The 27,545-nt window shown below is 43.8% G+C and overlaps 1 protein-coding gene across 3 annotated transcripts in view; it reads right to left on the bottom strand.

Annotated features, from left to right (window-relative positions):
* Positions 1-27,545, bottom strand: part of LNX2 (ligand of numb-protein X 2) — a 241,317-nt gene that overhangs the window by 110,326 nt on the left and 103,446 nt on the right. For all 3 annotated transcript variants that reach the window (XM_073613387.1, XM_073613386.1, XM_073613388.1), the window contains one exon: positions 17,593-18,083. In XM_073613387.1, coding sequence (XP_073469488.1) covers positions 17,593-17,993 — 401 coding nt within the window. In that variant the 5' untranslated portion in view covers positions 17,994-18,083. The remainder of the gene's footprint in view (positions 1-17,592; positions 18,084-27,545) is intronic.

Below are 27,545 nucleotides of genomic sequence, written 5' to 3'. Positions count from 1 at the left end.
CGGACACAGAAACAACCCACTCTCCACTAAGAGCAGTCAGATGTAAACAAACCACCTGTCTATTTACATCCGACTGTCATTTGATCTGCTAGACAGATCCCCATCTATCAGTTTTTAGTGGATAGGAGCGGATTGGATGTTGGCGGGTGTTAGCAGACACATGTTCCTTGACACCCACCGCTCCATAGGGGAAACTGGAGGGTCCGATCAGGTCTGTCTGAAAAACTGACAGGCGAGCCTGATTGGTCTGCTAGTGTGAGAGGGGCCTTAAGCAATCACAAATCCCTCAAGCCGATTAGTGCATAGCACAGTAAGGTCTTTCTAAAACAGAAGATACATATTGTATGTCTCCTTCTGTCACATTCCTTGTTGGGTCCCAAGCCCTACTCCATAGAAGTCATGGCTTCAACACATTGCACTGATGATGGTACAAAAGCCTGAAACAGGGGTATGCAGTTTGGAATAAAAGTCTGCATAATAGTAGCCTATATTTGTGTAGCACCCTTGTCCTAAACAGGGCTGCTAGTGAATTTAGTTGTGCTAGGTGGTAACTAGCCTGGCTAATTTGTAGAGTTCAGTCCCTTTCTCTGCAGGCTAAGTTGTAGAGCCAGAGTCTAGTCCCTTTCTCTGCAGGCTCAGCTGCAATACTTATGAATGGATAGAAGCCTCTGCATAGTGGCTCTCATTCATTCATAAACTGTGGCATAGCAAGCACTTTATAGCTAACATACCCGCCGCCCCAGTGTGAAAGCAGCCTTGAACATTTGTTTTGAGGCTTAGAACTGCTTTAATCTCTGTCCATGAAACATATATGGCATACAAACAAAACTGCCTGTGTGTTGGTCTAGAAAAGAAATCATATTTTACCTGTCATGTTTCCGGGTAGAAAATAAGAGCCCCAACTTTCTGAGATGAAAAAGAGCTACGTTTTATCATTATGTATTTCAGATTTATATTCATCTATATTTAGGATATTTAGTATTTCTTTGATACTGTCATCAGACCAACAGGAGGGGTGACTGCAGAGAAATAAAGGGGCAGAGCTTTTAAGTACCATGGAGAAACAGTCCACCTAATAGGACAGTTGGGAGCTATGTCATTTGTTGATATTGTTCAATACACATTTCCTGTCATTGGGATTTTATATAATATCTTTTGTGTGCAGTTTGAAAAAAAAAGAAAAAAGAAAAAAAAAAAAGATAGCTATATTAACAAGTCACTGCGGTATGATGTCTATATATAAAATCGCTGGCCCCCAGCTGCAATCAGTAATGAAGACCACAGAACTCGGAGGCTGGAAACAGGTCAAGGCATTTGGGGCACTGTAATGAAGACAGGATTAAAAACCGCTTGACGCACATCTGACCTAAGTAACTTTTCCTGTACTGGAAATGAGAGTCTGCCACAAACATTAGAGGTGAATTTCTGAGCACAGCAGTATAATAACTTCATAGCTTCAATGGGTCTAAAACAGGTAATGAAGCATGTCTCATCCACACAATACTTGCAGCTTCATTTTATTCAAGCACCATTTATTATTGTCTGGCTGCAGTCTGGTTTTCTTAAAAAAATATCGAATTTCTGCAGAGACATCGGAAGCACTTTACATCAGACACAGAAAACCGTCAGACCACCAGCTGAGGAACTGGCAACCCTACCATGACTTATCAATTTCTGCCTGTCGGGGTATGCTGTGACATGTAGTTCTTTACTAAGGGACTGCTTGGCAGATTCTGTTATATACAATATTCACTAGCTGACATATAAAGACAATAGGGTGCAAAGTATAGTGATATTATTTTTCAGATTTAGCAACCTATTAGGGCTTATTTCAATCCTACACATTGAATAAAAGTAGTCGACATGCCCCCGCACAGTCTCATGAACATTTTAAATCACAACCTCATCTTTGTAATTTGAATTAATGGTAATCCATTTTCTCATTATGGTTCTAAAGGATTTTGAAATATTTGTGTTCATACCTCTGCAAGTAAAACTCATTTATTTCCGCCACTGTAAGCAGTTTTTTTAATGAGGGTGAGCACGCACCATTGGTACAGATAGTACAGGTGTCTCAGACTTGTATGGATAGATGAGGTACGACTACTAACCATTACCCCAACAGGAAGTCTGTAGGCTCCTGCTGATCCCTGACATGAATTAGGCTCCCCGTAAGACTAAAATATGAAGAACCACTAAAAAGAGACTCTGCATATTATTCTAGTGCTTGCTGAGGCTCCTGCTGACCTCACATATGATTTGGGGGTCCTTGGAAGACCCCAATTCGAAGTACTGCTATAGGGAGAATGCACACACTAATCCAGTGCTTGCTGTGGCTCCTGCTAACCCCTGCTATGACTTGGGATACTCAGAAGACTCAAAAACGCAATACCACTGTAGAGAGGATTTGCAAACGAATCCCATACTTTCTACGTGTCCTGCTAACCAAAGCCATAGCTTAGGGTCTTCAGTAGGGGCTGACTGGCAACTTGGCAAGTACAACCCAGAGGCCCATGGTGCAGCGACTCGGCCCCCCTCCCACTCTTCCTCTTCCCTGCCTCCTCCCAACCCCCAGGTTGGGCTGGACAGCGCCTGCTGCACCGACTCAGAGTTCCCCAACTTGCCATCAGGGGGTGAACAGGGCTGCAGGGGAAAGCCGGGGTGGCTCAGTCAGGGCTGGCCAGAGGAGAGCTTCCGGTGGGGCATGAAGCCAGTCTCTGCTCGGACACAGCATAAAACATCCATGCCGGGGGGGCGGCCTGCATTCTGTCCTCATCCTGCACTGGGTAGAACATTGGAGGGGACTTTTACTCATCTTCAACAGGAAACCTTTAGGCATGTTTGCGACGGAAGCAGTGCAACCTTTTTATGGGGCATCAAGCCCCCCGGCCAAGTCCGCCTCCAGTCCTCAGAAGACTAAAATGTTAAAGCGGTTGTATACCCGCTGTCTTTTTTTTTTTTTTGTCTACACCTGCAAGGGAAAAGGCATAATGAGCTAGTATGCACTGCATACTAGCTCATTATGAGATACTTACCTTAGAACGAGGCGCCGGCATCTCACCTGGTCCACGCCGAGGGAGCTGACATCTCCCCTCGGCGTGTCTTCCGGGTATCGCGGCTCCGGCGCTGTGAGTGGCAATGTCAATGCAATGTCATGCGCGGGAGACTTCTGCCCGGCAAGCTCCGGAGTTTGCCGGGCTGTCAGCCGAGAATCCCCTGTGCGCATGCGCCGCTGCAGTCAGCGGCTCATTGCGAGGGGAATATCTCCTAAACCTTACAGGTTTAGGAGATATTTTTTTTACCTACAGGTAAGCCTTATTATAGGCTTACCTGTAGGTAAAAGTTAAAAATAAAGGTATACAACCGCTTTAAGTACCATTATAGGGAGACTGCACACACTAATCCAGTGCATGCTGGGGCTCCTTCTAAACCCTGCCATACATTGTGGCCCTTGGAAGACCCAAACCACAATTAGGAGACTGCACACACTAAAAGTGGCCATATACTAATAATATCTTTCATTCTTTCATTCATCCTGCAAGCTAAACAAAAAAAATCGAACGGATTCCCACGGCCCTCGATAAACAGTGTGGATGGACGCATCTCCCACTACGCATCTCCCACTACAACTATTGTCTGATCAGATGCAGTCACTGTTCAGCCAACAATTTTCCACCAGGTCAAGATGATGTACTGTATACCTTGTCTAGATGAGAAATGCAATACTGAAAGCAGGTACCTATCACAAAACAGTACCCATTCCCAGAAAACATTAAAAAACCACCAAAGCTGATGAGGGGGAGGATGAGGATGAATGGTCATGTCATTTTTAAGTGACGGTCCAGTGCTTGCTGAGGTTCCTAAATATCCTTGTCATACATTGGTGTCCTCTTTAAAGTGTTTGTTAACCCCCAAAAAAAATAAAAATAAAATTCAGATCCCCGTCCCTTAAAGCAGATTAAACAGCACAGTGCTTGTGCTGTGTAATCTGCCCCCTCTAAACTGTAAAAAAGCTTCCCTGAACCTGCCACTTCCTGTATCCCCTCTCTGTACTGACCACAAAAATTAGGGCTTCTGAGCCTTGACCACCGTGGTCAAAGTGCGTCCCTCCGTCATACGCAGCTGTCCTCTATGCTCTCCTCTCTCCCCCTCCTCCTTGCCTGTCAGCTCCCTCTCTGTGTCTCTGTTTCTGCCCCCCCCGCCGCTATTATTAAAAATAAAAAACCTACAGTGGTCACTGGCAGCCCCTCTATTAGAGCCAGGCATACTACACTATGTAAGTAATTTCTAATTCTCTAACATTCTCTTTGTTAAATGAACAGCCTGTACTTGTTTAACAAATCAACACCAATGCTAGGTTATGCCAAATTAAAGGAATGCAAACTATTTCACCATTTTACGTAAAAATCCACTTTGCAAATGTAACATGCGCTACTCCTTTAGTATATAATCATCATTATATAATATTGCAATGATGTGAACATGATAGGCTATATACAGTTTCTCTCCACCCATTGGTATATTGTAAGCCAGGGAGGTCAAACTCAGTTTCATCATGGGCCACATAAGCAATATGGTTGCCCTCAAAGGGCCGGTTATATTTGTAAGACTATATACATTTATCCAGGGCTTTTTTCTCAAAGAACAGGTGCAGGTGCAACTCAACCATGCCCCTCCCCCCCTCCAAACCACACTGAATGGTGGCTGTGGTCAAATTCCACTAAAAGTGGGAGGATCTTAAAAGGGCAATAAATACTAGGCGTGCGTTATGTGCGGAGTTCAGGCATGTGCTCGACAAATCCCAGGCACCAGGTTGCCATGGTAACAAGAAAAATTGCGTCACTTACGGTCCCCGTTGGCAGTTTCAAAGAATGTAGTGCAGTGAGATGTGCATTACATTACATTCAGTGGAGCACAGGGGAGGCATTGAGGGTCTTTTAGACCCTGCATGTCTCATTAAAGAGAACCTGTCACCAAAAAAAAAAAAATTAACATAACTTTTTTTTCTTCATATAGGGGACAAAAAGTTAATGGGCAACTCCACTTTCGTGGGGAAAAAAATAGCAAATAAAGAAAAAACAATATAGCGTATACAAGTGATACTGTAATTGAATGTTTTAAAAAATTACCTTTTCTTTGCAATCTGCTGCCGCTGTAATTTTCTAAAAAGTGCCATGCAATATGGCTACCTAGAGTTGTTCTGTACACAGAATGTGTATTGACCACCCACCAGAAATATAATTTCCTGCTTGTGTGATTGGGTCACCAATTTTCCCAGAAGTCTGCCTAAGATACAAGCCATATTTCAGGCATCCCCTGCATCAAAAATGTCATTTTTTGTGAGATACTCCCAATAGGAACACGTCTAAAGATTTCCTTATTAGTGCTCTGCAGCTGCACAGCTGATGGATAATTATGAAACCACTCCCATTAAACTCACTCTGCACAGAGGAACAAACAGTGAATTTTTCAGAACAAAAGGTAGGAATCTGCAACAAAGTTTGTTAAAATCCTTGCAGTACAAAGTACATAGATCGCACAGAGGGGAATATTTTTTCTCAACAAAAGTTCAAAAGTTCAGTTAAACTTTAAGTAAAAAAAAAAAATTCTTTTTAATTGTAAAAAAATTTAAGTTACACTCAGCAACATAAAATCCCCCGCCCCCCTCCCCCCCAAAATTGAGACCCCACATATGCGCACAAGCACAAACGCACATGTAGGGGCGCCTACTCCTGAAAACGTTGATTGCGACACGCGTTGCATATAGCAGAGCACGTTAGAATGACAGCAATAATTCTAGCACCAGACCTCCTTCGTAATGCTAAACTGATGAACTATAGGGGGCTTTTGAAGCATCACCTATGGCAAATATAAGGTACTGAAGTTTGTCACCATTTTACTAGGGCACGCAATTTTAGGGTTTGACATGTCGGGTATCTATTTACTCGGTAAATTATTGCATTTGTGTGCCCTAAAATTGACTTTAATGTGTATTTTACTGAAGTTTTGCGGTAATATCTTGTGACATGAAAAACTGGAACTACCACTATTTTATTCTCTAGGGTGTCTGCTTTCAGAAAATATGTAATGTTTTGGGGCAAAAACGGCTCTGGCAGTGAAAAGGGTTAAAGGACAGGTTCACCTTCGGGAACATGTTACATGTTCTACCTGTAAGCTTTGTTAGTTAAAAAAAACTGGCTCCAAACTTCTTTAGCTGGCTCCTAGATTCAAAGCAAATTTTTCAAGCCCTGCTCGATGTACAGAGTACAGAGTTCAGAGGTGTGCTATGTACAGAGTGCAGAGTTCAGGGGTGAGCTGTATATAGAGTGCAGGGTTGAGGAGTGCGCTACATACAGAATGCAGGGTTTATGGGTGTGCTGTAGGGTTCAGCTCCATTTTACAGGCTGTTCGCATCTCACTTTTCCACCCCTCCTCGGCACTTACCTCTGCATCACTCTCACCCATCCCCCACCTCTGCACATATTTCCCTCCACAGCCCTCATCTCTCCCCCCCACCTAAATGCTTCCTCCCATCTCACCTACTTGGCCCGGCTCTAGCATCTCACGACAGTGTAGGCAGCTTTGCCTCTCTCATTTGCAGAGAGATCATTGGTCAGCATCTGTGCACCTGGGAACAGATGGGGATCACAGTGCAGCTTACCACAAGATGCCCCATCCAACAATAGGTAGAGCTTCAAAGGGAGGAAACCAAGGGGAAAGTAATACTGGGAGTATGCTATAGGCCCCCTAACCAGAGAGAGGAGGGGGAAGCGGACCTCCTATCACAGTTTGGAATGGTGGCAACGATGGGAAGTGTCATTATAATGGGGGATTTTAATTATCCAGACATAGACTGGGCGGAAGAACCCGTGCATTCGTCTAAGGCTCGCCATTTCCTAAATGTCTTGCAGGACAATTTCATGGGTAAATGCACCAACAAGAAACAAAGCGTTACTAGACCTATTTAGGAATTTAGGAAAGAGCAACCACAGGTCAATTAGTTTCAGTATAAATTACACAAATAGGAAACACAAGGGTAATACAAAGACATGAATTTCAAAAGAGCCAACTTCTCTAAACTGCGCTCCTTGCTAGAAGAAATTAAATGGGATAAAATCCTGGGTATACAAAGAACATGGAGGAAAAATGGTAGTGTTTTAAGAGCATATTAAATAAAGGTATTGGCCAGTGCATTCCAATGGGAAATAAATGTAAAAGAGCTAACAAAAGTCCTTGGTGGCTTAACTCCAACGTAAAATCGCATATAAAAGCAAAGGAGAAGGCCTTCAAAAAATACAAGGCTGAGGGGTCCTCGTCAACATTTCAACTTTACAAAGAATGCAATAAGAAATGTAAGGGTGCAATCAGGGCGGCTAAGATAGAACACGAAAGACACATAGCGCAGGAGAGTAAAAAAAAAAAAAAAAACAAGAAATTCTTTAAGTATATAAATAATAAGAAAGGGAGGTCAGACCATACAGGCAGTCCCCGAGTTATGAACGGGTTAGGGACTGCAGGTTTGTTCTTAAGTCGGAAATGTTCGTCAGAAGCGCATGCACAGAACGGCAAAGACGTCGTTTTCCGATGTTTTCTGATGTTTTTTTCAAGGTTCCCGCCGTCGAAAAGTGGCTGCGCATGCGCAGAACGTCACGCTGTCTCCCGTTTGTAAGTAGGAGTCGTTCGCAAGTCGGAGGTTCGTAACTCGGGGACTACCTGTATTGGCCCCATAAAGGATGATGAAGGGAATCTGGTTACAAAAGACAGAGAGATGGCAATGGTTTTGAATTTGTTCTTCTCAGTCTTCACAAGGGAAACGGGGGGATTCAGTAACCAAGGCTGCAATGTTAATCTTCATAACATGTCACAGGAAGCATCCTCATGGCTAACAGATGACAGAATTAGAAATAGACTTGAAAAACTTAACATTAATAAGTCACCTGGACCAGATGGCTTGCACCCGAGGGTCCTTAAGGAACTCAGTCAAGTGCTAGCCAGACCATTGTTTCTAATTTTTTGGACAGTCTACTGACTGGAATGGTACCAGCTGATTAGAGAAAAGCCAATGTAGCACCAATATTTAAAAAAAGGGCCGAGATACATCACTGGGAACTACAGGCCAGTTAGCCTAACATCAATAGTCTGCAAGCTCTTGGAGGGGTTGATAAGGGACTATATACACGATTTTAGTAATTAAGATATTAGTATTATTAGCAGTAATCAGCATGGATTCATGAAGAATCGTTCTTGTCAGACCAATCTATTAACCTTCTATGAGGAAGTGAGCTGCCATCTAGATAAAAGAAGGCCTGTAGATGTGGTGTATTTGGATTTTACAAAGGCATTCAATACAGTTCCCCATGAACATTTACTGTACAAACTAAGGTCTGTCGGCATGGACCATAGGGTGAGTACATGGATTGAAAACTGGCTACACGGGCGAGTCCAGAGGGTGTTGATAAATGGCGAGTACTCGGAATGGACTGGTGTGGAAAGTGGAGTCCTCCAGGGTTATGTCCTGGGACCAATCCTATTTAATTTATTCATAAACGATCTGGAGGATCAATCTCAATATTTGCAGATGATACAAAGCAAGAAGGGCAATAACTTAACGCAGAATGTGGAAACCTTGCAAGTTCTAAACAAATTAATGGAGTGGGCAACCACATGGCAAATAAGGTTTAATGTTGAAAAATGTAAAATAATGCATTTGGGTGCCAAACATATGAATGCAATTTACTTGCTAGGGGGAGAACCTCTGGGGGAATATAGGATGGGAAAGGACCTGGGGGTCCTAGTAAATGACAGGCTCAGCAATGGCATGCAATGCCAGGCTGCTGCAAGCAAAGCCAACAGAATATTGGCATGCTTTAACCTCCCTTCGATTATGTCAGATTTTTGATGCTGAAAGCGGTACATTGTTTTGCATATTTTACAAATGTGGCGTTTTATATTGTAGGTCTGCAATTCTCAGGAATAACACACTTAAATCTGTCCAAAGAAGAGTCTAGTAGACATCCCGGGTATGATAGTTTGAAACACGAAATCATAAATTATGATATAATAAATAACTATAAATAATTATAACAAATAATAATATAATAATAATAAAATGTATTGAATAATGTAATCAAATCAAAAACACTGAAATTTGCTCAGTTTCAGAATTGTCGCTGTCGTCACTTTCAGTGTTTAATGACCAATATCCCCACAAATCACTATCGCTCAATTCTGCAAGTGATTCTAATTTATTATCATTGTTTTCTAGCTGGTCTAAAAACTGCTTTTGGCGTAAAGGGACACTTTTTGGTTGCTATGGACATTCTCAAGTTTCCAGGCAGAAAGAACAGTATCTATAATATAAAACTGCATGCAGGGCACTGGACATAAGGGAGGTGAAATAATTTGATACAGTAATGTAATCTGTAAGATTACAGTGTACTGTATGCGTTTTGTGTTTTTCACTTTTTGAATTTGGCGCCAGGCTCCATCCCTGTGCGTTGCGGCGCTCACAGGGAACGAAGCCAGTCACTGTGATAGATCGAGCAGAGGACACAGCAGCAGACATAGCAGGGAGACATTGCAGGATCCTGGGGACAAGGTTAGTAACTTTCCCAGGATACTGCAATACAATCCCAAGTGTGGCTCGGGGTTACCGCTTTTGGTAATGAAAATTCACCCCGAGTCACACTCTACTAAATTATTTTTTGAGCTAAAAACTAAAATAGACTGGTAATTTTGGAAAAAAAAAACAATATTTTTTACTCTCTGCTATAAAATATCTTCAATAAAATAAATAACAAAATCTAATTTATTCATAAATGCAGGCCAATATGTATTCTGCTACGTTTTTTGTAAAAAAAAATCCCAATAAGCATATATTGATTGATTTACGCAAACCTTATAGCATCTACAAACCCCTCACATTTTTGTAAATATCTCCAGTGACCCCTGTGCGCTCCTGTGTCTCCAGTGACTCCCGTGTGCCCCTGTGTCTCCAGTGACCCTTCTGCCCTCCTGTGTCTCTAGTTACCCCTGTGTGCTACTGTTTAGGGAGGAGAGTGAAGCGGTGACCTTGGCTACCTTCTGGAAGCATGTCTTACTGCATTGTGGCAACCAGGAGAGAACCTCAGCACAGAGCCAATTAAAAGAGGGGTTGTGCCTCTGTAACCAAGGATAACCAATAACCAGTGGAAACTTAGGTGAGAAAATAATTTGGAATTGGATTATCTCATGGTGAAGAGCCCCTAGGGCCATGGACAATGGAACAGTCTCATGAGTCACATGGGCAGGCTGTAGAGGTCTCCCGTCAAGAGCCTCAATGGCAAGTGGAGTGTCACACAACTGCAGCGGAATCAAGGGCTTTGATACAAAGGCAGCCTCAATGAACAGGCCTGCAGCCCCAGAGCCTGAGCTTGATGGACGACTCAGCCCAAGAAAGGGTAACTGAAACCAGGGGCTTATCCTTCTGGATAACTGGGGACAAAACAACGCCACCGGAGGTCTGTCTGTGACAGGACCTCAAGGTTCGGGCGTTCCCTGGACGGGTAGGACAAGACTTCAAAAAGTGACCTGCCTGGCCACAATTAAGGCACAATCTCTCCCTCCTCCTAAGGGTTCTCTCATCCGCAGAGAGACGCGTGAAGCCCAAGTGCATGGGTTTATCTTCACAGACCAACTCGGTACCAGAAAGCATGGGAGGTGAGGGAGGCAAGGGTGGGACTGGCTGACAGCTAATCACATGGTAAGGGGCCGGGACCGGCCCCTTACTTGGATCGGTGATCACCCGAGTCTCAGTGACACGGTGATCACAGCACGCTCCACGTGTGCCCTGTACGGAAGTCTTTCTCTGAGTCTGGAGTCAATGAGGATGGCAAACGTGATCAACTTCTCCAGCTCAGTGGGTATATCTCGGGCTGCTATCTCATCCTTGATGGTATCCGAGAGACCATGAGAAAAAGTAGCCACAAGGGCCTCATTGTTCCAAGCAACCTCTGTTGCCAGAGTACGGAATTCAATGGCGTAATCGGCAACAGTTCTCGTACTCTGTTTGATGGACATGAGGCACTTGGCAGCAGAAGCAGAGCATGCGGGAACGTCAAATACCCTTTTAAAAGAAGCCACAAACTCCGGGTAACTCAAGACAACAGGTTTTTGCGTCTCCCATAGAGGGTTTGCCCAGGCCAAGGATCTGTCAGAAAGCAAAGATATCACAAAACTTACCTTCTTCTGTCCGTGGGAAACGCCTGGGACAGCATCTCAAAGTATATCTCAACCTGGTTGAGAAACCCTCTGAATTGGACTGGATCGCCCCCAAATCGCTGGGGAAGCGGAGTGGAACCAGACATACCTCTTATAGAGGTAATATTCGAGGCGGGTGCCTGAAAAGAGAGAGCAGCAGCAGGGATGGCCTACAACACAGGTTGTACCAGGGCAGCCACAGTGGGAGATTCCAGGTGAGCCGTGCGACTCAGGAGCATTTGTAACGCCATGGCAAACTGATCCATGCGGTGATCCTGCTCATCCAATCTGGAAAAAATATTACCAACAAGTGGATTGACTGCATCTTCTGAATTCATGGCCTTCGCCTACTGTCAGAAACCATGAATCAGACTACGACAGAAGTACAGTTAAATCACACTTGTTTATTAATAATAATAAAAAGGTAAACAGTGTAAACGTAGTCAAAACATAGCCAGAGTTCAGGAACCGGAATGGTTAGTCAGACAAGCCAAAACGTCAGGGAACCAGAGATGAGTGTAGTAGAACAGCAAGCAGGATCTGTAGCCAAAAGGAATGTCAGCCAAGCAAGTCTTTAACAGGAACACAGGAGAACGTCTCTAGAGATGTGACCAAGGTGAAGGCAGAGATCATCTGGGCTGGACGGCTTAAGTAGGCAGGACTGACGAACAGGATATCATCAACAGGCGAGTCACTGTGGCGAGAAAGGAGCTGGCAATTAGCCGACAGCTGAGCGGCCAGCTTTTAGAAGGAAGGGCTTAGCCCAGCCATGACAAACACCAAATTTAACACACCTGCTCCCTATTCACACCAAAGACCTTGTAACACTAACGAGTCACATGACACCGGAGAGGGAAAATGGCTAACTGGGCCCAATTTGGACGTTTTCACTTAGTGGTGTACTTACTTTTGTTGCCAGTAGTTTAGACATTAATGGCTGTGTGTTGAGATATTTTGAGGGGACAGCAAATTTACAGTGTTATACAAGCTGTACATTCACTACTACTTTACATTGTAGCAAAGTGTTATTTCTTCAGTGTTGTCACATGAAAAGATATAATAAAATATTTACAAAAATGTGAGGGGTGTACTCACTTTTGTGAGATACTGTATGTGCCATGCAGTGCACTGTCATTAATTTTCAAGTGCATCCCAACGTATATATACAAAAATGCATCAGAACTATAGTGCGACATAGCGTGCAGATGTCCCCAGGTGCACTGCATTGTCAAAAAAGTGCCAATTTTTTATTTTCTGAGATGCAACGAATACTCATTCAAAATAAATGGGCTGCATTAACGCAGCAAGCATTGTAGCCAACTTAACACAACAGCATGAAACCATTGTAAACAAGCCCAATTATTCAGTGGTGGTTCTGCGACTGGATCCAGCATACTATTTACTTTTTGTGGATGTTATTTAAAGGCGGATTATGTTTATTTTTACTCCCTTCTTGCTGAATATAACTTTGACTGCATATGAATGCTATGGAGGTTTATTGTTTTGTACCATTTGTACAGCATATTGAAATTAAATTGAGGTGAAAAGGACTTGTAGCAAGCATATCTGGACTATGTACTGCGGAAGTCTGGTTTGCAATGAATACGTAGGAGGGTTGTTCTTGACTGTATTATAAATATATATTATACAGATTTGAGAGATCTGCGGATATATAATAAAGTGGGATTAGCTTTATGCACAGCTTATTGGAATCAACAACCATGGCATTATTTGTGCTTGTTTTGCCACAGTAAAAATGCTGTTAGAGAATTGTGGATATTCAATCATGATTGTCTGAAGGTACAATTTTACTTACACTGCTATATATACATACAGTATCTCACAAAACTGAGTACACCCCTCACATTTTTGTAAATATTTTATTCTATCTTTTCATGTGACAACACTGAAGAAATGACGCTTTGCTACAATGTAAAGTAGTGAGTGTACAGCTTGTATAACAGTGTAAATTTGCTGTCCCCTCAAAATAACTCAACACACAGCCATTAATGTCTAAACCGCTTGGAACAAAAGTGAGTACACCCCTAAGTGAAAATGTCCAAATTGGGCCCAATTAGCCATTTTCCCTCCTTGGTGTCATGTGACTCATTAGTGTTTCTCAGGTGTGAATGGGGAGCAGGTGTGTTAAATTTGGTGCTATCGCTCTCACTCTCTCATACTGGTCACTGGAAGTTCAACATGGCACCTCATGGCAAAGAACTCTCTGAGAATCTGAAAAAAAGAATTACTCTACATAAAGATGGCCTAGGCTATAAGAAGATTGGCAAAACCCTGAAACTGAGCTGCAGCATGGTGGCCAAGATCAAACCGAGGTTTAACAGGACAGGTTCCACTCAGAACAGGCCTCACCATGGTCGACCAAAGAAGTTGAGTGCACGTGCTCTGCGTCATATCCAGAGGTTGTCTTTGGGAAATATATGTATGAGTGCTGCCAGCATTGCTGAAGAGGTTGAAGGGGTGGGGGGTCAGCCTGTCAGTGCTCAGACCATACGCTGCACACTGCATCAAATTGGTCTGCATGGCTGCCGTCTCTTTTCTAAAGATGATGCACAAGAAAGCCCGCAAACAGTTTGCTGAAGACAAGCAGACTAAGGACGTGGATTACTGGAACAATGTCCTGTGGTCTGATGAGACCAAGATAAACTTATTTGGTTCAGATGGTGTTAAGCGTGTGTGGCTGCAACCAGATAAGGAGTACAAAGACAAGTGTGTCTTGCCTACAGTCAAGCATGGTGGTGGGAGTGTCATGGTCTGAGGCTGTATGAGTGCTGCTGGCACTGGGGAGCTACAGTTCATTGAGGAAACCATGAATGCCAACATGTACTGTGACATACTGAAGCAGAGTCCCTCCCTTCGGAGACTGGGCCACAGCCCGCAGGGAAGTATTCCAACAGGATAACGACCCCAAACACATCTCCAAGACGACCACTGCCTGGCTAAAGAAGCTGAGTAGGGATGAGCCGAACACCCCCCAGTTCGGTTCGCACCAGAATATGCGAACAGACCAAAAATTTGTTCGAACATGTGAATACCATTAAAGTCTATTGGACAAAAATCTAAAGTGTTCATTTTAAAGGCTTATATGCAAGTTATTGCCAAAAAAAGTGTTTGGGGACCTGGGTACTGTCCCAGGGGTCATGTATCAATGCAAAAAAAAGTTTTTAAAAACAGCCGCTTTTTCACGAGCAGTGGTTTTATTAATACTTAAAGTGAAACAATAAGAATGAAATATTCCTTTAAATATCATGCCGGGGGGGGGGGGGGGGTCCCCTTAGTCTGCCTGTAAAGTAGCGCCTCTTTCCCATGTTTATAACAGTACTGCAGCAAAGTTACATTTCTAAAGGAAAAAATGTAACTGAAAATTGCTTGTGGCTGTAATGTATTGTCATATCCCAGCAATATACATAAAAATCATTGAAAAACGGTCATGGGTCCCCCCCCAGTCCATTACCAGGCCCTTCGGTCTGGTATGGATATTAAGCGGAACTCCACGCCAAAATTTAAAAAAATGGCATGGGGGTCCCCCCAAAAATCCATACCAGGCCCTTCAGGTCTGGATTTTAGTGGGAACCCCGCACCAAAATTTAAAAACAAAATGGCGTGGCCCCCCCCCCCACAATCCATTTCAGACCCTTATCCAAGCATGCAACCTGGCAGGCTGCAGGAAAAGGGGGGCGAGAGAGTGTCCCCCCCTCCTGAACCGTACCAGGCCACAGAAGGGGCGGGGTCATCCGGTAACGTCACCGGGGGGGGCCCTGCCCTTGGCTATATAACAGCTGTCACCACGAAAAGGCTGCAGTCGACGGGACGCCTCCCATGGAGGGAGAGTGTTTCTGTTTTTTTTTTTCTCGGGACCGTCAGTGCCGTGATTAAAGATGGATGGACATCGCGTGACACTTTTTTTTTTTAAATAAAGGAATTGTCAAAAACTGTCTGCTGTCATTTTTACATATATCAAATACACTGCCACTAACTAACCTGCTTGCCTAATCTAGCTCAAACTATCTCCGTCCACACACTATACACGGCCTCTATGTAAGCAGCCTTATATAGTGTGGGGCGTGGACTTAGTCCCCCTGAGCCATGATTGCCCAAAGTCACCCTGCCTTTGGCCAATTATGGCTCTCTCAGCAGAGCATGCTGTGATTGGTCAAAGCATGCAGGTCAGGTGCATGCTTTGGCCAATCATCATAAAGCTGAAGGTAAAGGCGATGGACTGGCCAAGCATGTCTCCAGACTTAAACCCTATTGAGCATCTATGGAGCATCCTCAAAACGGAAGGTGGAGGAGCACAAGGTCTCTAACTTCCACCAGCTCCGTGATGTCGTCATGGAGGATTAGAAGAGGACTCCAGTGGCAACCTGTGCAGCTCTGGTGAACTCCATGCCCAAGAGGGTTAAGGCAGTGCTGGAAAATAATGATGGCCACACAAAATATTGACACTTTTGGGCCAAATTTGGACATTTCCACTTAGGGGTGTATTCACTTTTGTTGCCAGCAGTTTAGACATTAATGGCTGTGTGTTGAGTTATTTTGAGGGGACAGCAAATTTACACTGTTATACAAGCTGTACACTCACTATTTTACATTGTAGCAAAGTGTCAATTCTTCAGTGTTGTCACATGAAAAGATATAATAAAATATTTACAAAAATGTCAGGGGTGCACTCGTTTTTGTGAGATACTGTATGCTAGAATTTTTGTTAATATTTTTTATATTAGTAATGGCGGCAATCAGTGACTTATAGCAGGACTGCGATATTGCGGTGGACAATCGGACACTAACTGACACTTTTGACAGATTGTGGGAACCAGTGACACTGATACAGTGATCAGTAAAAATATGCACTGTCACTGTACTAATGACACTGGCTGGGAAGGGTTTAAACATCTACGGCAATCAAAGGATTAAGTGTGTGCATAATCAGCGTTTGTGTTTAGTATGTGTGCTGCTTTTACTAGAGGAAGAGATAGATTTGAGTCCCTGCTTTGCAGGAACACAGATGCCATCCCTTACCACCTGTCAGAATGGAACTCTGCCTTTTTAACATAGGCAGAGCTCCATTCTGAGTCTATGCCCGATGATCTGCAGGTGCCGGTGTACATTGTGTGCCCGGCACTCGCAAATCGGCTTCTGTTGTGAATAATCACAGCAGAAGTGGAGCGCTGGCAGCCCGTGCGCGCCCCCTGCAGGCAGAAGTGGAGAATCACGTAAATATACGTGAGCCTGTGCACAGGTGTAACTGCTACAGGGCAGTCAGCAAGTGGTTAAATCGCAGCGCGTAGACAAAAACATTATTTTTTTCTAACAGCAGAGTATTCCACTCTGCTTGCAAACACTAGTGCACTTTATGTACTAGCCTTCCATTAGCAGACTTGATGTGTCCTGGTGCTGGGAGTGCATTAGTACATATGGTGTGAACCCATTTTCACTATAATGCAAGCACATTTTGTGTATTACCCTCTGCATGCAGACACATAGCTTGTTCTGGTTGCCTGCTATTCATATATGTTCAATATTACGTATGAAAGAACTTTTTTGACAGTAAACGTTCTTTTCTTTCCGGGTCATACTTTCCTAGCTCATGCACATTTAATTTTTATTTTTTCAATTCAAAATTTGTTGGTTTAAAAAAAAAAAAAAATTCAACATGTTCGATCTGGCAGTTTCAGTAGCCGGCATATTAATGATGAGAAAACCGGTTTTCTACTATGGCTTGCTTAAGACGTGATCTCTAAATTAACTTATAAAATTGTATATGTGCTTTTTCCAATGAAAGATCAGTTTTGGCTGCTCAAAAAAACCCTGCTGTTTTCTTTTTTTTTTTTTTTTTTTTTTTTTATTTCTCTCCATTCACACAAGTTTTAACAATACAGTTGCATCTATTTGTAAAGCCTACTTTTTACAGTCTACGAGGCTCCATTAGAAAGATGTATCAGCTGTAGCTTGTGTCCCTATCTCTTCCCACATGACTGTATCATTGGTATGACTTGTTCTCATCTGGATCCCACAAGACCACATTACAGATGTCACTCTTTCCCACCTGGATTCCTCATTTTTTTATTTTTCCTACATCATGGAAAATTCACTCGGGGGGAGAATGACATTATCACAATAAGGCACTGTAATGACCATGTCAATTTGGCAGATATGGGAATTCTGAAGGAGATATCTCATTACCGTAGTCCTTGAAAGATATATGATGCCGGTATGAGAATCACCTTGACAGTGTCTGTGCAAAGTAAGCTTCAAATTTAGGCGGCATTGACCTATTTGTGCCTTCAGCAGTTATACATTAGGTCTGACTGCTAGTACACTCTTATTTTGTCTCACCTGTTTTTGAGATGAGCCTCTACATCACAGCGCTGCATGGTGTCCTTGCATGCATTAGAAAAAGGACAGGAGACAACCAGTTTATCCAGCAATTTGTGCACAAGGATGCTGGATTTCCTGCACAGTTTAAAGTGCAGCCTCTTTCGGTCCAGTGGACAGAAGTCCTTCTCCTGTAGGAAGTTTCTGAGGCACTTGTAGCAGAAAGTGTGGCCGCAGGGTGTATCCAACGGCTGCAGCAATGGTTGAAGGCAAATGTGGCAAACCAGGTCATCGTCCACTTCATTCAGGTAATTGTACAGGTGGTTCTCCCTTGTCCAGTGCTGCTGACCACACTCAAAGCAAAGGGGGTTCAATGACGAATCATCCTCTGCCACCACCAGTTCTTCAGTCGCCGTCCCCATACTGACCCCAGCTCTGATGCAACTCAACAATCCGTCACTGTCTTGGTCATTAGCACAACATACAATAAAGGCTCATGGTCACTTGTCTCCCTAGGAAAAAGAAAACAGATTTTCAGATCAGAAAGAGGAGCATATTATGGTTGGAACACAGGAAAGAAGAACTGGAACAGACTGCTGGGAACTTGGTGAAATGGGTCACACTGAAAGACATTTTTAGATATGCAAGTGCATGCAGTAATTACAGTGCGCAGTCACGTTTGAATATATTTTATGCGCGTGTCTAAACTCAAATGGAAAATCCCCTCACACTGAAATATTATTTTTATAGTCTAAACTATAATGGAACAGGTTCACTTGGGTGTAGGTTGTAGTTTAGAATGTTTTCAAGTTTTCCATCTGGTTCTAATATGGCAGAAGAGTCATGAATTTACAGCGGTTCTTCCATAGGGAAGAATGGGGCCACAGCGGGCCTTTTTTTTGTTTTAATGAAAGGCTGGAAGTCCTGCTTAGAGCTGGATCAGGGTGGAGGATAGAAAATATTTATCCAGGTATAAATATTTGGGGGGTGGCTGGGCATGTAGCTAAAGGGCAACTCTACTTTTTTTTCCTTTAAATGTGTCCTTTCATTAAATAAACCTTCTCTACATTGAATTAATTATACACTAAAGCAGCCTATAGACATAGGAATGCCTGATCAAATCAGGAGCCAATCCCATCAATCATATGAAGGCTTAATCATGTGGATCCATGGTTCCTGCACAGCCCTGAACCCTTGCAATTCATCTTGCCTAAAGCAGAACTTCATCACACGTTTGCATCCCCCCCCCCCACTGCCACATTTGGAACTTTTTTTGGGGAAGTGGGTATCTGGTTTTGACAGGTATCCGCTCCCACTTCCAGTCAGATGCACCGTGAACTGAGCCAGAAGTTTGGCCCCCTTGCCTTTCCCTGCAGCTTTCTGGAACACATCTCTGGTCCCAGAAGACTGTGGGATCACTCACAAAGCCCACCATGGCATGTGCATGCGCAGTAGGAAAGCCGCAAGGATATACTGCCGGTTTCCCTTACTTAAGATGCCAGCACCTGCGCCCGAAGCCAATTGAAGAATTGGCTAAAGTGAGGTAATCGCTGGATCCCTGGACTGGTAAGTGACCTCATATTAAAAGTCACCAGCTACAGTATTTGTAATTTTTTTGGAGGGGGGGGGGCCTGAAGCTCCTCTTTAAGTAAAAACAAAGCTCTACTGAATGAAGCATTGGTGTGCTGTTGACCTACTACTGCTTGCCCTATGATAGTGTCATCTGTTCGGTCACAACATTACTCACATTTGGGTCTAAATGCATTCATATTTGAACTTTGGATAGCTTCTTACTGTATACAGGCAGTTAACCACTGACCTTCCAACAGTACTAGTGGGAGTATAAATAAGGAAGGTTAGAAAACCTACACTGATGACTATTCTACCCCAAGATAACAAAGTAGCATCAGCTTTCTATTACCACAAGTGTGTTAAGTCAACAGAGCCCACCCACACAGACCTATGGCGTGCCATGCAACGCTCAAGAGATTTACTGGTTTGAAGACATCCTGACTATGTCCACAGGTCCTACTGATGTCTATTGCCAAGATCTACAAACACTGTATACATCAGAATGTTAGAACGGAGTTTAAGTTCTCTGAACATAGAAAGCAGAACATTAATAGGATTTGTCTTGTTTTTTCTCCTTAACAATTATTCACTAAGTTACAAATGATAAGCAAGTGTTAGTGATTTCAGCATGTTAATCACACATTCTGTGCTACTCAGCATCTCGCTGCATCCAATTTACCATGGTGTTATAAATGTGGATACAGACAAAAGCTGTAGTGCTCGTCATTAAAACTGATCTATTTGCATTTTTAAAAGGAAATATAAATTCACTTTGGAGACGATTGCATGTTATTACTCCCATTACCAAAGAAAGATAAGCACTGTCCAAGGAAGAAATTACTGCTGGCTATACTGAAAAATCTATACATGGCTGCAATTCTATTCCACATATGTCATGAGGTCATCACATTTAAAAAAAAACAGCTTTTGTGTAATTTTAATTGAATATTGCTTCATAAATACCAAGGGACTGTGCAGCAGTAGAAGGCTGGTTACATTTGGCTCTGTAAAGAGCTACGTGATATAAAACACTGAATGTGCAATGTATGGGTTTTCATAAGGGCCTGTTCACACTATGGAGTTGCGGTAACATGTGTGTTACCACATTTGCCAACGCTAATTACTATAAACTGATTCTGAATGGCACCCCAACACAACTTGCCAACAGATGTGCATTGCTATATGCACTTGGTCTGCTGGAATCCTAACTATAATAATCCTTTAAAATGTTGCCTCCCACTCTTCTCCTACCTATCCTGCCTAACCTGTATAAAGAGATCTGTGTACATACCTATTTTTAATATGCTCCCATCAGGTCAAGTGATCCCACGGCTCCGGCCCCCCTGTATCAGTGACTGCTGCAGGGGAGAGGAGGGAGTGCCAAGCTGCAAGATAACGTGACCGGGCCAGAGCAGAAAATAGGTAAATATACAGATATTTTTTTATAAAGGTTAGGCAGCAGAGGTAGGTGAAGGGGAGGGAGAGGGAACATTTTAAAGAATAGGTATAGTTAGGCTTTTCTTCCACGTTAAACATTTTTTGTCCGAGTTCTTCTTTTTGATGAAGCAAAAGTGAAGCTATTTAACGGATTTAAGTTGCTAAAGCAACCAGTGATTAGACACTTCCCCTTTACATAATTACTAATTGTTCTTGATTTTCATGGACATTTCTAGGTTTAGTAGACCTGTCCCTGAAAACATGTTATATTTTTCTTTAACAAGAGGTTTATTGACAATTATCACATATACAGACATGACTTGCCAATTAAGACAAAATAAGGTGCACAATGTGAAATGCATATATTAGCTATAGTGAACATTAGGAATATTGCCAAAGAAGACTCACTTGAGAACATACAGTGAGAATCGAAAAAAAATACATAAAAAAAGGCAGCCAAATAAAGCACTAGCATTTAGATGATGCTGATAATGCCGCTCCAGGAGGGGGAACTAGGCAGATTTGAGACAACCTATGCAGGGAGATACCCTACTATCACATCAAAAAAGGAAGAAACACAAGGTAATATGAAAAGGAAAGGGTGAAGAAGAGAGAAGATAAAGAAAAGAAGAGAAAAGAGGTGAGAAGGTCCCAGAGGGTCTTGGTGGTTAAGAAGCTGATTTGGCAAGAGGAGATGGTCAAATCTGGATGATTGGGCGTAATCAGTCCATGGGTGGCAAATTCAGAGGAATTTGTCATGGGAGTGTGCCAAAATAGCTGTCAGCTTTTCATTGATCATATGATGTCATTCATGTGTTTTTTTACTGCCTCAAAGCTAGGAATAGGGGATTTCCGGGCCCTAGCAATCGTTAGTTTGGTGGCCGTAAAAAGGTGTGCAGCCAGTTGGCGTTCCGAGCGGAGAAGGGTGTCAATAGGTTTATAAAGAAGAGCTTCATATTGGTTTTTCTTGAGATTAGAGTGGAGTAGGGTACGGAGTAGGGTGTAGATTCTGATCCATAGTCTGCTCACTTTTGGACAGGACCACCAAATATGCGCCAAACATGTCTGATTTTTGAAAGATTAGCTTTACAGTAATGTTTAGTTGCTATTAATTATTATTATTATCATCATTCAGGATTTATAATGCCAACAGTTTACGCAGTGCTTTACAATGTAAAGGGGGACAGTACAATTACAATACAGAAGGAATAGGAGGGCCCTACTCATGGAGCTTATAATGGAGGGGGAGGTGGTACAAAAGGTAATAGCTACAAAAACCCTCTGATGTTAACAATAAATTGAAAATATTGCATTATAACGCATTGATCTCCTCTAACACAACATGGTGAGTAACTAGCTTAGGTACTCAACTTTTTAGCAATCATGATTTTGCACAAAATCATTTTAAAACTAATGGTGATAAGGTTTACTAATGGATTGTATAAAACCACAGATAAAGTAGAATCTACCAAAAAAAAATCAGCAAGCAGTATGAGTTCAGTGCACACTGCGGTCATGTCACATGATCCTGAACTGTCACTAGTTGAGCTGTGTTTTCACCCATGCTTGTTGTACTGGAACCTTCCGATCAGGTATTCCAGTAGCACCAGGATTTTATGTGAGGTTTGGGTCACACTACAACTAGGGGTTATGGTGCCGAATCTTGCACTGCTCTATGCTGTACTCCCTTACTAGACATGGTCATTATCGAACCAGCACCAACAATTAGCTGACAGTTCAACATTATCTGACAGGAGTAATGCAAGTAAGCATTTAGTACAATCTGGGTTAAGCTGACTTGCAGACTATACCTGTTTACATTCACTTGGGAAATGCTGTTGATACCAATCACTTGGTGTTAATTCACTAATCACCTTTGCTCTGGTCTAATGTATGTGTAATGTGATAAAGTTACTAAGACACTGCAAGATGAGTAATGCACATGAGAGTCTTCGCCCGGTTCCAATTATAACACAGCTATTTGTCATCCTGTCTAATGGAAAGCAATGTAGAGCCCTGCAGAAGGTACCTGTTTAAAGAAGGCACTACATTGTTACATACTGGTTTACCATAGGAGTTTTTGGTTTATTTTCTAACCCATATTACTATGAACTACGGTGTAATATGGAGGAACTAGTACTGCTGGTGTATGGACTTTAATGGCACCCACATAAGACAACCACAAATTAAAAAAAAATTACACAGTCTTTATTTACAACATTGTTAAAATAACGCCATTGTGTGTACAAACTATTTTAAAATCAATAATGTCACAATTGGGACATGCCCAAGATGGTGACCGGTGCAGAGGCATATTGTGAGAGCTCAGTTACCCTGCCTGGTAATTATCCTGTTCTCTGTGAACTTGAATCTTTATGGACCCACATTTATGCTCCTAACAGTCTTCTGACCTGGTAAGCGCAAATCGTCAGCGCACCAGAAAGTCTCCCCATCCCATATACAGCCTCGTGGCGGGAAAGCGGGGCCCCGCAAGCTTTCCAATATGGCGTTGCAGACAGAGGAAGCAGACCCGGCGATACGAGAGCACAATAACTTTACTGCCCTGATGCAGGCTATTACTACCTGCCAAACCACTCTGATGGGGAAAATCGACTCCATGCAGCTGGAGATGGGACTGATCCGCAAGGACATGGATAAGTTCCGGACTCGGCTGATGGAGGTTGAGCACTGCGTGGGGGACGCTGAGGACCTGTTGAGAGACCACTCCACCTCCCTCCATACCCTTACTACTAAAGTGAAGGTGCTTGCACACCGAGCCGAGGACTCCGAAAACTGCAATTGGAGAAACAATCTCCGCATCTTAGGGCTTCCGGAGGGATCGGAGGACCCCAACCCTGCAGTCTTCATCGACTACAACTCCTCTGCAAGCTGCTTCCACAGGTGGCATTCTCCCCATTCTTTGCTGTAGAACATGCCCACAGGATGCCGGCGGCTCGTTGAGCCCAGGAACCCCTCCACACACATTTATTCTCAGGCTTTTGAATTTCAGAGACAGGGATCTGATGTTGCAGGAGAGCAAGAAGATTGAGGCCCTGCGTTTTGAGGGATCCCGGCTTATGATTTTCCCAGATTTCTCAGTGGAAACACAGAAGCAGCGCAAGTCTTTCGACCACGTGAAGCTCACCCTGAGACAGAAAGGCTTGAAGTATAGCATGTTGTTTCCTGCCTGTCTGCGAGTACAGGATGGAGAGTCCCATCGCTTCTTCACATCTGAGGATGCTTCTAACTGGCTGGAATCCCTTCCACAGTGCTGACACCATGGGTAACAAGCAGCCTCTCCTTCCTCTTTTCCCCTCTCCGATGGGTGAGTTACTTAACTGTTCCTTAAACACTGTAATGGCTTGTCCCTTGGCTCTGCTAGATTTGCAGCGGACATTCCTGTTTCCCTGTTGGAACTGCCTGCATTCCTACCTGCTATACACAGGCAGCACAGTTGCTGACCAGTTTGTGTGTGACTCTTTCTACTGTGCCCTCTAGGCGCCCTGTTGGTACAGAGACTAATAGTCATGTTCAGTTCGGGATGTCAGACACGCCCAGTTTCGGGGGGCGACGTGGGGTGGGGTTGGTTTGTTATACAGTTATGTTTATTGTTTTTGTGTTTTTTTTGTTTTTCAATGTCATCTTTAAGGTATATGTGTAGGGTACTGAGAATGCTGGATAGAGTACCTATGTATTTGTTCTTACTGCAGGGTCTGGGCGGTGATCCGGCAGGGGAGGATGTGTCACTGTTATGCCTCTTTCACTATGGCCCCTTTGAGATTACTCTCCTGGAATGTGCGGGGCTTGAATTCTAAATTTAAACGCTCTCTAGTTTTCTCCTTCCTTAAAAGATACCTCCAGCACAGCTGAATTTTGCAGGAGACTCATCTCACTGGGTCCAGGGTGCTCTCCCTTTAAAAACCCTTATTATCACTCAACCTTCTCCTCACATTCCCGTGGGGTTAGTATCTTGGTTCATAAAACGCTTCCCTTCATGCTGATGGCTCTCCACCTAGACCCAGATGGTCAATATGTGGTTATAGCATGCCCTATGATCGGATAGATGAGGTCATAGTTGGCCTATATGTGCCACCGCTGGCAAGCCTAGCGGTTTTACTCCAGACCATTGTGGCTAAATATCCTACTACCAATATAATTATGGCAGGGGACATCAATATGACCCCCAATCCCAGTGCTGCCAAACTGAGCCCTGGCCTGACAACCGACTCGGCCCTGTCTCGCTGGGCGGAGCTATATGGCCTGCATGACACGTGGAGGTGGAAACATCCGTATAGTAGAAAATTTACATGCCACTCTGCTACGCATGCAACGTTGTCTCACATAGACTTGATCTATGTCAGTGATTCCTTATTACCCAGAGTGGCTGCAGTCTCTATCTTACAGCGTGGCATCTCAGATAATGCTCCAGTCCTAGTGAATCTCAGCACCGACTTTGCGCCTGGCTCGGGAATATGGAGACTTTCTAGGTATTGGATCACAGATGAAAAGTTGGAACCACTGATGATGTCTGAGCTTAGGGATTATTGGACCCATAATGACCACTCCGCACCCCCAGATGCGGTCTGGGGCGCATTTAAAGCCTATGCTAGAGGTAGATACCAATTTAACATTGCCAGGGTTAGAAAGGAGTCCTGACTCAAACTCTCTGAGGCCGAAACACAGGCTATAAGACTGGAGGCGTGATATTCGAGTTTCCCGGAAATGCTCTCTGCCTACAGAGAACTAGCCCTGCTTCGCACTGCTTCCTGTCGGTGTTTCCTCCTCGTTCAGACTCAGCACATATTTGAACAGTTGACTTTTGGCTTGGTGGCGGAAAGGACGGGGAGCTCTTGTATTGCAAACATCAAAGATGAGGATGGTACTTTACTCTCTGATCCTGTACAAATCAATGCCAGATTTGAGCAATATTACACTCACCTTTATGCCTCCAGGGCTACCTACTCCCCACACGAACTGTCGACACACGGTGGAGTTCCCAACCTTGACCACTGAAGCCACGCAGAGCCTGGAGGATCCTATTACTCTGAAAGAGGTCCAAAGGGCTATTAAATCTCTACAGGCGGGTAAAACCCCGGGTCCTGATGGACTCCCCATGGAGTTCTACAAAACCAACCTAGAAATTATAGGCCCCTACTATTTTGAAACACTCACCAAAGCACTAGAGTTACACTGCCTTCCGACCTCCATGTCAGAGGCCGTGATTGTTGTCATACCCAAGCCCGGAAAAGACCCACAGTTATGCTCATCCTATCGGCCCATAATCACTACTTAACGTAGACGCCAAAATTCTGGCTAAGATATTGGCCAATAGACTGAACTCGGTTATACTCTCTCTAATACCCGGAGACCAGATGGGCTTTATGCCAGACAAGGGTACGGATATCAATATTCCTCGGCTTCACACTAATATAGCACTTTTCAGAGAAAAAAAACACGAGTGGGGGGTGGCTTCATTGGATGCAGAAAAGGCCTTTGACTCCGTGGAATGGAATTATTTGTGGCAGGTACTCGACAAATTTGGTTTTGTCCCCAAATTTACCACCTGGATTAAGCTGCTATATGGGTCCCCTGTAGCTCGTGTGCGTACTAACGGTGTCCTCCCCCCTCCCCTTCCATCTTCGTAGAGGTACGAGACAAGGCTGCCCCTTGGCTCCGGGGCTCTTGCCATAGAGCCCATGGCTATCCTGATCCGCTTGGCGGATGAAGTGGGAGGACTGATGGTGGTACCTCTGGTGGAGCGGATATCGTACGCAGACGATACTCTTCTATATCTGAACGATGACTCTGGCTCTCTTGTGGCGGCACTGGCGATCATAGATAGGTATGGTAGCTTCTCTGGGGTTAACATGAATTGGGGTAAATCCAATGTGTTTCCTCTATCTGACTCTGCCCCCCCTCCGTCCCACTTGACCCCTCTACAAAGGGTCTCCCAATTTCGTTACCTCTGCATCGAAATATGTAATGACCTATCCCGATATCTGACAGACAACCTATATCCGGTTATGCAGACTCTACTACTGAAATGCCAAACCTGGAAAACACTCCCCTTGACACCGGTGGGATGAGTAAACTTACTAAAAATTACCTTTCTCCCAAAATTCCTTTACATGTTTAGGAACACCCCAGTTCCTACTCCTGCTGCTTTCTTCAGTAAGTTGGATGGGATTGTCACATCCTTCATTTGGGGTGGGAAGGTCCCTAGGATAGATAAACATAAACTACAGTTCCCTCTATTTTCAGGCGAACTGATGCTGCCTTGTTTCCGGCAGTACTACTGGGCGGCAGTGCTGGTCACTGTTCGCTGGTGGTTCACCCAGGCCAGGTCTAACCCAGCGGTCAATCTTGAGGCAGCTGCTATGGGTTCCTACTCTGCCCTAACAAACATGGTTTATAGAGGAATGAAGGCCAGCCCGCAAGCAACAACCTCTATGCGGACTACGGTCCAAGCGTGGGGACAGGTTACGACTGCAGTTAGAACAGCAGACACTATTTCACCTCATACCCCGTTATGGGGCAACCCTAAACTACCACACTTTAGATCCATTCCAGACCCCGACATCTGGGCTAGATTTGGAATAGTAAAACTGCAGTAGATTAAGCCTGCTGGGGTGTTGCTCCCTTTTCCTGAATTGTGGGATGCATTCCAACTCCCCTGGTGGATGCTGTTCCGCTACCTACAGCTGAAACATGCGGCACAAGTGCAATTCCCCAGAGTGGTCACCATGATGCCACACGTAGTGGAAAGATTCCTCACCTCTCGAGGTGCAGATAGAATCCTGTCGTCTCTATATCCCCGCCTCACGCGCAGAGGCTCAGATGTGGAATCTCCCCTATTTCGCTCCTGGAAGGCAGATATCCTCTCGTTGTTAGAGGAAGAATGGGACCTAGCATTACAACAATATATATCAACTGTGATTTCTTCAAAGGACAGGTTCATCCAATTA

This window comes from Aquarana catesbeiana, linkage group LG02 (assembly GCF_042186555.1).
Source record: "Aquarana catesbeiana isolate 2022-GZ linkage group LG02, ASM4218655v1, whole genome shotgun sequence".
NCBI classification, from domain to species: domain Eukaryota; kingdom Metazoa; phylum Chordata; class Amphibia; order Anura; family Ranidae; genus Aquarana; species Aquarana catesbeiana.
Note: the sequence above shows the minus strand (reverse complement) of the source record. Positions and strands in the feature narration are given on the sequence as shown.